This window comes from Stenella coeruleoalba, assembly GCF_951394435.1.
Source record: "Stenella coeruleoalba genome assembly, chromosome: 20".
Classification (NCBI taxonomy): Eukaryota; Metazoa; Chordata; class Mammalia; order Artiodactyla; family Delphinidae; genus Stenella; species Stenella coeruleoalba.
The window spans coordinates 12902146-12914710 of NC_137166.1; the positions used below are offsets into that span (position 1 = coordinate 12902146).

Below are 12565 nucleotides of genomic sequence, written 5' to 3' on the forward strand. Positions count from 1 at the left end.
TGTTGTATCTATATTCAGCAGGAGTATTGGCCTGTACTTTTCTTATATCTTTGTCTGGCTTTGGTATCAGGGTAATGCTGAGCTTATAAAATGAGCTTCGAAGTGTTCTCTCCTCTTTAATTTTTTGCAAGAGTTTAACAAAGATTGGTACTAATTCATTTTTAAATGTTTCGTACAATTCACTAGTGAAACCATCTGGCCCTGGGCTTTTCTTTGTTGGGAGGTTTTTGATTACTGATTCAGTCTCCATTACTAATTATAGGTCTGTTCAGACTTTCTATTTCTTCATGATTTAATCCTGGTAGGCTGTATGTTTCTAGGAATTTATCTGTTTCTTCTAGGTTACCCAGTTTGTTGGCATATAATTGTTCATCACAATCTCTCTCTCTCTCTCTTTTTTTTTTTTTTTTTGCTCATGCTGCAGGGCTTTGTGGGATAATAGTTCCCCAACCAGGGATCAAACCCGGGCCCCTGGCACTGAAGACCCGGAATCCCAATCCCTGGACCTCCAGGGAATTACAGTCACTTTTGATCCTTTTTATTTCTGTGACATCAGTTGTAATGTCTTTTATTTGTGACTCTTTTTATTTGAATTTTCTCTCTTTTTTTCTTAGTGAAGCTAAGGGTTTGTAGAGTTTATCTTTAAAAAAATAAACTGTTTCACTGATTTTTTCTATTATTTTTCTGTTTTCTATTTCATTTATTTCTGCTCTAATATTTATTTCCTTCCTTCTGTTAACCTTGGGCTTAGTTTGTTCTTCTTTTTCTAGTTCCTTGAAGTGTAAAGTTTGGTTGTTTATTTGAGATCTTTTTTATGTAGGTATTTATTGCTGTGAACGTCCCTCTCAGTACTGCTTTTGTTGCATCCCCTAAGTTTTGGTATGTTGTGTTTCATTTGTTTCAAGGTACTTTCTAATTTTCTTTTGATTTCTTTTTTGACAGGATAGTTGCTCAAGAGTTGTTTAATTTCCACATATTTATGAATTTTCCAGTTTTCCTTCTGCTATTGATTTCTAGTTTCATTCCACTGTGGTCAGAAAAAATACTTGGTATGATTTCAATCTTCTTCAATTTGTTAAGACTTCTTGTGACCTAACTTCTGATCTATCCAGAGCAGAAGCTACCTCTTGCTCCAGAGCTTCTTGCTCCAGACCTCCCCATGGAATCTGGCTGAAGCTAGTCTGCACTGAGACTGCATCCTTGCTTAGCTATTTTCTCCCCCTGCCCTATCCTACCCTCTATCCTGAGAGCCTTCCTTCAGTAAATCACAACATACCTGATTCTCTTTTTTGGACTCTGCTACTAAGGAACCTGAGCTAAGAAGAAAACTGATGATGCAGTAGGTGGAGAAAATAGCAGGAGAATATAAATGAATAAACACCCCAGACGTCCTCTACCCAGGTCTTCCCTATCCAAAAAGTCTTCTCATACAATCCAATTCTGTCATTTTAGAGGAAACAGCCTGATGAGTTAATGAATGTCATTCCTCAGACTTTCTAGCTGCGGACACAGCTAACTGTAATAAAACATGACTTGCACCAAAAGAGAAAGCTCTGCAGTGACCTTAGAGGAGGAAGTTGATTTCCGCCGAACCCCCCACCCCAGCTTAAGTGTGTCTCTTCCTTCACTCCCTTCCCCCAACCCCAATATTTTCAAGCACCGAGAAGCAGACACAAGCACCTTCTCTCTAGCTCTGTTTTTTGCTCATCTAATCTTTCCCATACTGTGTCCTGGTTATAATAGTTTCCTGGGACCTTATTCTTTTCTGAATCTCCGGCCCCAAGCAGAGGGCCTGGCCCCAGGAGTACTCTGTAAATAATTACTGAGAAATTTGGGGAAGGTGGGGGAGTGTGGAAAGGGCAAGGGGAGAATACCAGGAGGAAGGAAGGATCCTTCGCTCTGAGCCAGATGGAAAGAGATTCTAGGGAACCAATGCACCCTGAGCCTGGGGTTTGGCTACAAGAGCCCTGTGAAAGCTCCGAGAAGGCGGGCCAGACTTCCCTGTCCGACACCCAGTCCTTTAGCCGGCTCAGGGCAAAAACAGCCGCCGATAAAGCTGATTGGGAGACACGTGGAGGGGCCGGGCTCAGGGGCCGTGAGCCGAACGTCGCTTGACTTCGAAGGGGCACATCCGGCCGGTGGCAGCCGGCGTCGGGTGAGTCCCGCTCCGCCAGCGGAGCGCAGGGCGCGCGGCACGGGCACCGAGGGCAGGAGGCGCGGGGACTCGGCACTTCCCCCAGGGTCTCGCGTTCGCAGACTTCTCGCCCGGGAGGAAGGCAGTCGTCCGAGAAGAGAAGCCGAGGTGCCTGCCTGGAACTGTGCGCAGGACCGACTGGACGCCCTCAGGAGGCACGAGGGTGAGTCTGGCAGTCGTCCCGGGGCGCGCGCGGTCCCCGGAGGCGGCGGGGCTGAAGGGCGCAACCAGATTCCTGGGCAGTGAGGGGAGAGCCGCAGTGGGAGGTGGGAGTGACCCACGGTCCCATTTCCTGGAACTCAGGACCGAGTTCGTTTTCTTTCCTCGGCTCTGAGGGTGGAGCCGCCCGCTCGTGTCTCCGACTGCTTCCAGCTAAAGAAGGCGCGGCAAAGGGGTGGGCTCCAGGTGGAGGTCGTTGTGGAAGGGCCTCGGGAACCCAGCTCAGAAGAATTGGCCAAGCAGCCCCAGACAGACAACTCCAGACAGTGGGACATTGCCAAGGGAGATGATTCCAGATCTTGATGATTAATGCCCTCTTCCTTTTCGGGGGGCCCATTTTAGACACAAGGAGAGTAACCTTATGTAAAATGTCTCATCAGGAAAGGTTGCTTGGTGGCATTTTTCGGAAGGGAGGAGGAAATGGCATTAGAGTTCTCAATGGATTTATATTGTTACTACCGTTTTAAGATTTTTCACTTTTAAAATTAGTGACTTTTACCCCTCATTGTTTTTCTGCAAGTAACATATCCTTATCAAGGTTGTTAGCAGGTTTACATATTACAAATAGCACCTCAATGTACGTCCTTAGTATCCAACTATCTGTACACATATGAGCTTTTCCACAGCACAAGTTCCTAGCAATTCACATTGTTGAGTCAAAGTATATATGTATTTATATTCCCTTTCATCCTTTTGGTATCTTTATCATATACTTAATAAGCCCTAAACAACTTTAGTAATTATAATTTTAATATCTTATAGGTAAGTCCCTTTTTATTACAAAAATCCTTGTTATCGCTACTAATTTCCTCTTTCAAATGAACTTGAGGACCATTTACTTTCAGTACCAAAACGTGCCATTGCGAGTTTTATTGGAGCTGCATTAAATTGGATTTACCTTTGGAAAGGATTGCCAGGTTTGTCATTTTTAATCTTCCCAGCTAGAAAAATAACAGTTCTTTCCATTTCGTTTTTTGGTTTTTATTGTGGCCATGCCTGGAGGCACTCGAGATCTTAGTCCCCCAACCAGGGATGGAACCCGAGCTCCTTGCAGTGGAAGCACGGAGTCTTAACCGCTTCTCTGCCAGGGAAGTCCCTCTCCATTTCTTGAAGCTTTGTTTTCTGTGGTTTTCCTCATACCACATTATCACTCTTCCTGCGAAATGTATTGTTTTAAATTGTTGCTTTGATGAGTGGGATATTTTTTCCGATTATCTTTTGATTAGTTGTTTCTGAGATATGGCTTTTTTGATGAGGCTGACAATAAGATAACTGAAGCTTGGAGCTATGAAACTGAAATCCTCAAGGTTCCTTGAGCAACATTTTCACATCTGCCTTTGTCTCCGGTGGACCAGAGAAAGGTATATAGTTCATTGCCCTCAGGAGTCCCAAGAAATGGCCTTGAAGCTCTCTGCTTAGCAACTGCGAATAGCTGGGCAGCCTGAGACCCACTGAGTCTTTTTAGGCATGCCCTAATACCTGTTACTTCTCTTGTTAGATCAGTATAACTCCAAGGCAACAACAAAAATGTATCAATTAGTTGCTTATTTGGTTTGGCTTCTGCTAGTTTCTTACTCATGCTTTTAAACCAGATTTGGGCTCCAGACCAATTACCTTCTTGGAATAGAACTGTTGAGATTAACTTTGTTTAAAAGTACTTTAGAGGGACTTCCCTGTCTGTCCATTGGTTAAGACTCCGCACTCCCACTGCGGGGGAACTAAGATCTTGCCTGCCAAAATGAAAGTCCTCTGGCAACCGTTTCTGTGGACTTGTACTTATTTAAATGCAACCTTTCCCTACCTCAGGGTCTTCACCTATACAATGCAGATAACCACAGTGAGCTTGTGGTTCCAAAGCACTTAGCCTGTAGTAATCATCGCTATTATCATCATTCATTACTGAACACAGTTGCCTTTGGTTGCAAGTACAGCAAACACGATTCAAAGGAGCTTAAACAATAAGGAAGATTACTGGTTCATGAAACCTGTAATTGAGGAATGGGGTAGACTTCAGGGTCAGTTCAAACCACCAGTGGCTCAATGTTGTCACTGAGGACTCATTCTTTTCTTTCCGTTCTGCCATCTGTAAGTTAGCCTCATTCCACAGCTTTAGAATCAGGGCTCCATGCTTTCTCACTCATATTCAGAGAGAGGTTGAGAGTTAGAAGCTGACTTCCTGGGCTGGCTTAGGGGAGCCAGGACGTTCCCCAGCAAACGTACCCCTCAAAGTAGCCCAGGTGCCCAGTTTTGAACCCATCACTGTGATAAGCTACTAGGAATTGTCTGATGGCTTAGATCAACGTTTCTCAACCCCTGCACTATTGACATTTTGGGCTGGATCATTCTTCGTTGGCGGGGCGGGGTGGGAGGCATCCTGTGCATCGTAGCACCTTGACCTCTACCTGCTAGATGTCAATAACACCCATCCCCTAGCCGTGGCAACCAAAAATGTCTCCAGACGTTGCCAAAAGTCCCAGCAGGGAGTGGGGGGCGTGTGCAAAGTCACCTTCAGTTTAGAACCACTGGCTTAGATACAAGTCTCACCCTTAGAACCAGGGGTGGGGCCAGCTCCCCACAAACTGATTGCTGAATGGAGGAGGAGCAGATAGTCACAGAAAATTTGGGCAACAATAGGAAGTAGAGAAATGGATGCTGTGTAGGCAACACAGATGTCTACCTCAACCCCTCTGGGCCTGAAAAATCTCTTAGTCTTTAGTGCAAAGGCCTCTGAGGGGTCAGCACTTACAACATGAAGGCTTATTGATGCATCGGCCAATGGGGAGGCTGGAACAAATTTACAGAGTGCTAAAAACACAGTAGAGAGGGATGGAGGTGAGGACCAGGAAGGCAGGGCTGCTCAAGCACTGGGAAGAGAGACAGAAAAGAAAATTTGAGACTGCAGAAGCCAACTTCTATTACAGTCCTGAATAGCCTCAGCTGGCTGTGGCCAAGGTAGTAAACTGAGGCTTCATGGGCAATATCCAGTTGACAAACATATTTTATTTGACCAACACAGTGTTGGACTGCACAGTTTTTAAAACATTTTTTGACTTGGTTGCAATATTTTAAATTGAGAGATTTAATATAAAAATCCAAATTTCTGATTGCTCTTTAAAAACTAGAAGATCTTCCACCACTGGGCCCTTTATCCTTGAAGAGTTGGTGACTTACTAGGTAATCCTTGCCTTATTTGGAAAGGGCCTGAGCTTTTCAACCTACTATCCTATAGTCACCCCTATACTTTGGCAGGATATATTTGTTAGAATAGGCTAAATTTATTTAATAAATAGACCCCAAAATATAATGTTTCAAATGCAATAGAAATTTAGTCCATGGCAGATATTCCAGGTTTATGAGCAGCTCTCCTCCAAGTGATGATTCCAGGATCCAGGATTCTCCCTTCTTGGGCTCTACCACACCTAGGGCTACATCATCCTGTGTAACCAGCTGACAGTGTGTGAAGGAGACAAACCTGACTCAGCCCAAAGTAACACTTATATTACTCACACCCCATTGGTGAGAACTAGTCACATGGCCACATCAAGGTGCAAGGAAGGCTGGGAGATGTAGTCCTAGCTGGGCCAACACTTTCCAGCTAAAACTGGAAGATTTTGGTGGACAGCAAGCCATCTCTACCTTACATGAAATTGATGGGGAGACCTCTACAGCCATTTAAATCACAGACACCCTTAGCCCAGTAGTAAATATGCAGGAGATTCCTGGGACTTAAACAAATTCCATCTGTTTCTTCCAGATATGGATCAATTGAGGCAGATCATCTCCTTAGTCCAGCTTATCTACAACCAGTGTGAAGAGATGAAATACTGCCAGAAACAGTGCTGGCATCTAAGGAGCCATGTCCATGGCCTGCTGCAGCCTCTGCAAATGCTCCAGGCCCAAGGAGAGAGGAACCTGCCCACCGAGATAACCACTACGCTGAAACGTTTCCAGGCTGCCCTAGAGGAAGCTAAGGAGCGGATAGATAAGTTCAGCAATAGATCCAGAAGTTTCTAACAGCAGGGCATGACAGAATACTCTTCAGTGGAGTGAACAAGAGGCTGAGAGATGTCTGGGAGGAGTTCTCACTGCTGCTTCAGGTGGATCAACGGATGCCTATTTCAAGCATCAGCCCAGGAGCATTCTGGCAACAGGAAGGTCAATAGGATGCAGAGGAAGACAGGAAGGTTATCCAAGGACTGAGAAGTGGTAAGGAGTTTTTTTAGATGGGGGGACTCCAAATGGTGGTATATTAGTCTCATTTTGGTTTACCAAAAAACCAGGAAGGCTGAAGAGGTTTTAGCAGGTATCTATTCATGTAACTCAGAACTCCGGACATCCCTGGGTACAGACATGATGGGGGCTGGTGAGATTTGAGTGTGCCACCAGTGGCGGGGTGGGGGTGATACTGATGAGTCGGGTTTCCCTTTCCATTCTCTTTGATGTCAATCCTCCCAGCCTTAGTTTTTCCAGGACGTTCCATTAATATGTAAATTATCCAGGAAGAAAAATTCACTAATTATCTAAACAAACAGGAATTGAGTACCATGTGCCAGGCACTGTTCTAAGTGCCGGAGATTCAACACAGAGCAAAATACTCAAGATCTTTGCCTTCACGGAACATAAAGTCTGCAGATAGAGGGCTAAGTAAATCATTTTATCTAAAGGCAATAAAAATCATACACATGGTAATGAGATGGAAAGTGACAGTGGGTGCAGCGAGAGTGGTCAGGGTGACATTTGAATGGACACCTTGAATAATCAAAAGGAGTGAGTCATGTGAAGTTGAGGGAGAGGTGCATGGCCAGGAAGACAATGAATGCAAAAGCCCTGAGGTGGGAATAAATATGGCCTGTGCAAGGAACAGCCGGAAGCCAGGATGGCTTTAGTGTGGTAGGTGGAGAGATACCAGATGAAAGTGGGGAGGTAGGCCAAAAGATACAGGAGCAAGGTCATGCAGGTCTTGGTAGGCCTGATAAGAATTTTAGACTTGGGCTTCCCTGGTGGCACAGTGGTTGAGAGTCCGCCTGCCGATGCAGGGGACGCGGTTCGTGCCCCGGTCAGGGAAGATCCCACATGCCGCGGAGCGGCTGGGCCCGTGAGCCATGGCCGCTGAGCCTGCGCATCCAGAGCCTGTGCTCCGCAACGGGAGAGGCCACAACAGTGAGAGGCCCACGTACAGCAAAAAATAAAAAATAAATTAAAAAATAAATAAAATAAAAAAGGACACTTTCTATTACTACCATAACTTGAAGACAAGAATCACTTATCACAAATAGGTGACCACAAATAAAACCAAAACAATGTTATTAAATTCTGGCTGCATGATGCCTCCTGCCCAAAGGCCTGCAGTTCAGACCGGCATTCTCTTTGTGCAGAGGAGATGTCAGCAGATTTAGGGAGGTATTAAAGACATCCAACACCAAACTGAGACTTTCTTCTTGGCGTAATCGGAAAGACTGGAATTAAAAGGATAATTTTCTCACTATGTCATCTTGCATACCACTTATCCATACTTTTGGAAATACTGCCTTAGATCTTTCTTGGAAATCATAAAGTTTATTCCTTCTCAACTCCCTACACTAGTGAGTTTTATGAGAAGTAATTTTGGACTGTAGGAGACACTGTTAGTGCCTATCCAGATGGCCTCTGATCCTTTTTACCTGCTCTGCACACTCATCCCCCACTCAGCATACTTTGCTGCTAACAGCTCATGGCCACCATCTGCAGAGGAATATCCATGGGCGCTGGAGCCCCTTGGCCCTGAGAGGTGAAAGTGCCCGGGAGCTTTATAGCCACCTGTCCCTGTCCCTGTTCCTCTCCCCCCAACCCCACCCAGTCCACAGTCATTGAACAACAGGTGTGAGTACAAAAGTCCAGCTCCTTTGCGTCGTGCAGAACAAACCCTGAGGGGTAGTTATCCTCTAGAGGTCCCCTTGGGGTCAGGCTGAGCCTGGAACTTCACCTGAAGTCACACCCTTGCTTGATTTCTTCTCCTTCTCTGTCCTGCTTCCTCTACTCCCTCACCTGGTTTCTCCTGGGAATACCTTCTTAATCAATCACTTGTACCCAAATCCGTGGCTCATGATCTGCTTCTGGGAGAGCCCAACCTAAGGCCAACTCTGTGATAACACCCCAAACTGGGAGGCAGGGGCTCCATTAATCCAAAACACTTAACACTTACTAAGTTGGTGGGAACCCCAGCTTCACATTCTGTTTCAACCAGAAGGGTCCTAGGTATGGTCCAACCATCCCGCCATGCCTCTGAGCCCTTTGCTTTGCTCAGTGCTTCCCAGGCAGAGCGCCACAGAGGCGTACAGCTCACAATTGTCACATCTCACCTCTGCATCCCTGTTTTCCCACCTACCCGTGGATAGCAAAGTCTGTGCAAAGGTCACTAATGTTCCCTGCCTTTGGTCGTGTCAGGCTGCACCATTCGGAAACACCTGCAGAACTCCACAGAAACATCAGCAGCACGAGCTTCCTGGTGACTAAAGACTGCAACGTGAAGGTGAGTATGGCCTTCCAGGGGCCCTTTGAGTTCGACCTGTGTGACTGTTTGGTGCTAGGAGAGGGACGCACGTTTCCCAGAGGCCTGTGCCTGCTCGTTTCTCTGCCTTCAACTGAGTTCAACTCTTCCCCTGCCTGGACAGCTTCCCGTGTGCCCACCACAGGACAGACTCAGTCCTGCCTGCTCTTCTGATGCCCGTCGTCCACCACTGCCCAGGCACTCAGCAGGGATGGGCTAAGAGCCATTTCCCCTTAGATGCCTGGACACCACTTCTGTGTCCCTGCAACACCCATGAGGGGATCTTCTTAAGCCCAGGTAGGCATTCAGACTCACAGGCCAGCCATAGCCCACACTTGGCACCTGGAGGCAATTAGAAGGGCATCACGCAACACAGCTTGCCAGCAGGGCAGCATCAAATCCTTCTCTCCAGCCGGAGACGCCACACCTGTCCCCACAATCCTCCAGGAGATATTCTCCTCATCCTAGGTGTGACAGAAAGAGGCTCCCCCCGGGTGGGTGCGAGGCCATCCAGGCTTAGAAGCCTCACGACTCACAGGAGTCAATATTCTTTCTTTTTTTTAGATTATTTATTTATTTATGTATTTATTTTCTTTACTTTTTTGGGTGCATCGGGTCTTAGTTGCGGCACATGGGATCTTCGTTGAGGCATGCAGGATCTTTTGCTGTGGCACGTGGGCTCTTCCTTGTGGCACATAGGCTTCTCTAGTTGCGGTGTGTGGGCTGTCTAGTTGTGACACATGGGCTTTCTAGTTGAGGTGCAAAGGCTCAGTAGTTGTGGTGTGCCAGCTTAGTTACCGCAGGGCATGTGGGATCTTAGTTCCCTGACCAGGGATTGAACCCGCATCCCCTGCATTGGAAGGCGGATTCTTTACCACTGGACCACCAGGGAAGTCCCCCAGTAGCTCTTTATAGTCCCCATCCCCCCGACCTCTTGTCCATAAACAACTTACTAATCACCCATCATTTTAAAATCAGCAGCAATATTACTTAGGAGCATAGGTAACAGTCAGCGTTTGTCAGTTTCCCAGGGGAATAGAGCTAAAAGGTCCACTGAAATTCGGATTCTCCTATGGAAGAGAAAAGGCTTCTGTTAACTCGATGTCCACAGTTCCCGAGTGCTAAAAGAATATTTTCTCTGTCATCCACAGATAGCTTTCTCTGAATAACAGAAGACGGGTCTTTTCTGCCTTTCAGATGTCTTTCCCCATAGCTGGTGTCATATAAGTGTTCACAAAGCACGGGCCTTCTCACACCTGACTGTAACATGTGCTATTCAGCCTTTCACCCCTGGTGGCTAGCGTGGAGCCAGATGTCAGAGGATGTCAGTGCTCACTGAACATGTGAATGAAAGGAGGAGGAGCCACCTAAGTGTCTAATCCTTTTTCTGACCTTGCCCCTACTTTTGGATCCCTGGCTGCGTTTAGGGCTTGCAGCCCTCTGCACACGGATGGTGCTGATGACAGATGTGCATGGACCAAGGAGAACGCACACTCCCATGGCTTGTGCTGTGGCTTCTTTAAGAGCATGACATTGACCGTGCAGGGTCAGTGGGGTAACAGGCTGCCTATAGGTTCAGATACAACAGAGAGGATACCCCTGTGTTGGTTTTTTGTGTGTTTTTTTGGTCTGCTTCCGAGAGAAAATGAGCCATCGGTGACTCCAGGCACCCCGTCCACACTCACTCAGTGGAGCTGAGTCGTCAACTGAGAAAGCCCTGTATCTAACGTAGTAACACTAGAACAACAACATACCAAGTCTTACAGGTGCTTTATAACCATCGCCTCAAGTAATCCTCATGCCTCATTTTATAGAGAAGAAACCTCTTTGTGTTTCTCTTGGTCGTTACACCATAATAAATTGAACCCAGGATGCCAGCCAGGAGAGTAGCCACAGAGCCAGAAGACACCACTGGAAATACATCCCAAAGGAAAAAAACCATCCCCTGAAAATCATGTGTAGCATCAACCCCTTCCCTCTATCCCCCACCCGAGATGGTGCTGTTTCTTTCTGTCTCTGAGTCATTATCTAGCTTGCAGGATTTGAGTTGAGAAAACACAGACTTCCATCAGCTGACCAACTAAAGGAAAAGAAGCAGAGAGAGTCAATTCTGCCGCATACATCTCACCTCAGAGACTGGAAAATGTGTATAATAAATATGACATAAAAGCTGAAATATACAGGTATGTTTATGTTCTCGTGCAGATTCTAACTCAGATGAACGGGACAAGAAAGTCCAAGTCAAATGCCATTAGGGAGGAGCACCTTAACTCTGTTGAATGGAATTGGGTGGTAATCAGAAAATTCACCGTGAGGACTTCCCTGGTGGTCCAGTGGTTAGGACTCTGCGCTTTCACTGCCATGGCCCAGGTTCAATCCCTGATTGGGGAACTGAGATCCCACAAGCTGCTCAGCACAGCCAAAAAGAAAATCCACTGTGTTTTCTGGAAATGGCTAGAGGGGCATGGGAAAAGGGAAACTTGTTACGGTTGTTCAGTTTCTTGGTTCTCTTTTAGCTTTGGAATCGTCCTCTGGGAAATCGCCACTGGGAAAAGCCCATTTGAAGGTAACCAGTGTGAAAGTTGGCTCAGATGGTGCTGGGATTGGGTTGCCTTCCAAGAGATTAGAAATTCCCATCAGTGCTGTCCTGGGCGCTTTGTTCTTCAGTGTGGGCATTGCCTGCGCTTGTCATTGGGGTCATTGGAAGCTCCTGTTTCTTCAATTCTCAAAGTCCCTGGTTCCATTGCCAGCCATCAGCATCCAGAGAGATGTGTGTGTGCCAGAGCAATTTTTAAGCCTCCCATCCTATCATTTCCATGCCAGGCTGTGATTCCAAGAAGATCTACCGGCTGGTGGCTGTGGACCGGCACCAGGAGCCAGTGGATAAAGATTGCCCTTCACAGTTGCAGGAGATCATTGATGATTGCTGTGCATATGAGCCCTCCAGGAGGCCCTGTGTTGAAGGTAGGGCTTTTTCTGGTCTAAAGAGCATGGGCCACATGTGTTACTTAACATTTGTGAAAGATTTTCCTTATGTATCACAACCAGGGGTTGTTTTGCCCTTCGGGGGACATTTGGCAATGTCTAAAGACATTTTTGGCTGTCACAACTCAGGGGAGGCGGGGTGGGGTGGACATGCCATTGGCATCTAGTGGATAGAAGCTTCTCAACATCCTACAAGGCACAGGACAGCCCCCTACAACAAAGATTATCCGGCCCAGATATCAATAGCACAGGAGTTCAGAAACCCAGCCCTAAGGGCATTGTTTAGTCTAAAGTTGGGTTGCGAAGGCAGATTACTGCAGCCTATATTCTTTCTCTCCCTTCCTTCTCTTTTCTCAACATCCTGGGGGTAATTTCCTCTACTCAGACTTTTTTTTTTTTGCGGCACGCAGGCCTCTCACTGTTGTGGCCTCTCCCGTTGCGGAGCACAGGCTCCCGACGTGCAGGCTCAGCGGCCATGGCTCACGGGCCCAGCCGCTCCGTGGCATGTGGGATCTTCCCGGACCGGGGCACGAACCCACGTCCCCTGCATCGGCAGGCAGACTCTCAACCACTGTGCCACCAGGGAAGCCCTCTACTCAGACTTTTATTTCACCAGGTTATCAGTTGCTCCTCCATTTCTT

The 12565-nt window shown here is 46.8% G+C and overlaps 1 protein-coding gene across 1 annotated transcript; it reads left to right on the forward strand.

Moving 5' to 3' along the window:
- The first annotated feature begins 3733 nt into the window (after positions 1-3733).
- MLKL (mixed lineage kinase domain like pseudokinase) lies at positions 3734-12320 on the forward strand. The gene is given in 9 exon segments (XM_079907890.1): positions 3734-3774; positions 6168-6409; positions 6412-6557; positions 8837-8921; positions 10972-10986; positions 10992-11012; positions 11016-11122; positions 11456-11505; positions 11763-12320. Coding segments are annotated over 8 exon segments (993 nt in total). The 5' UTR covers positions 3734-3774; positions 6168-6169; the 3' UTR covers positions 12092-12320.
- The last annotated feature ends 245 nt before the right edge of the window (positions 12321-12565 follow it).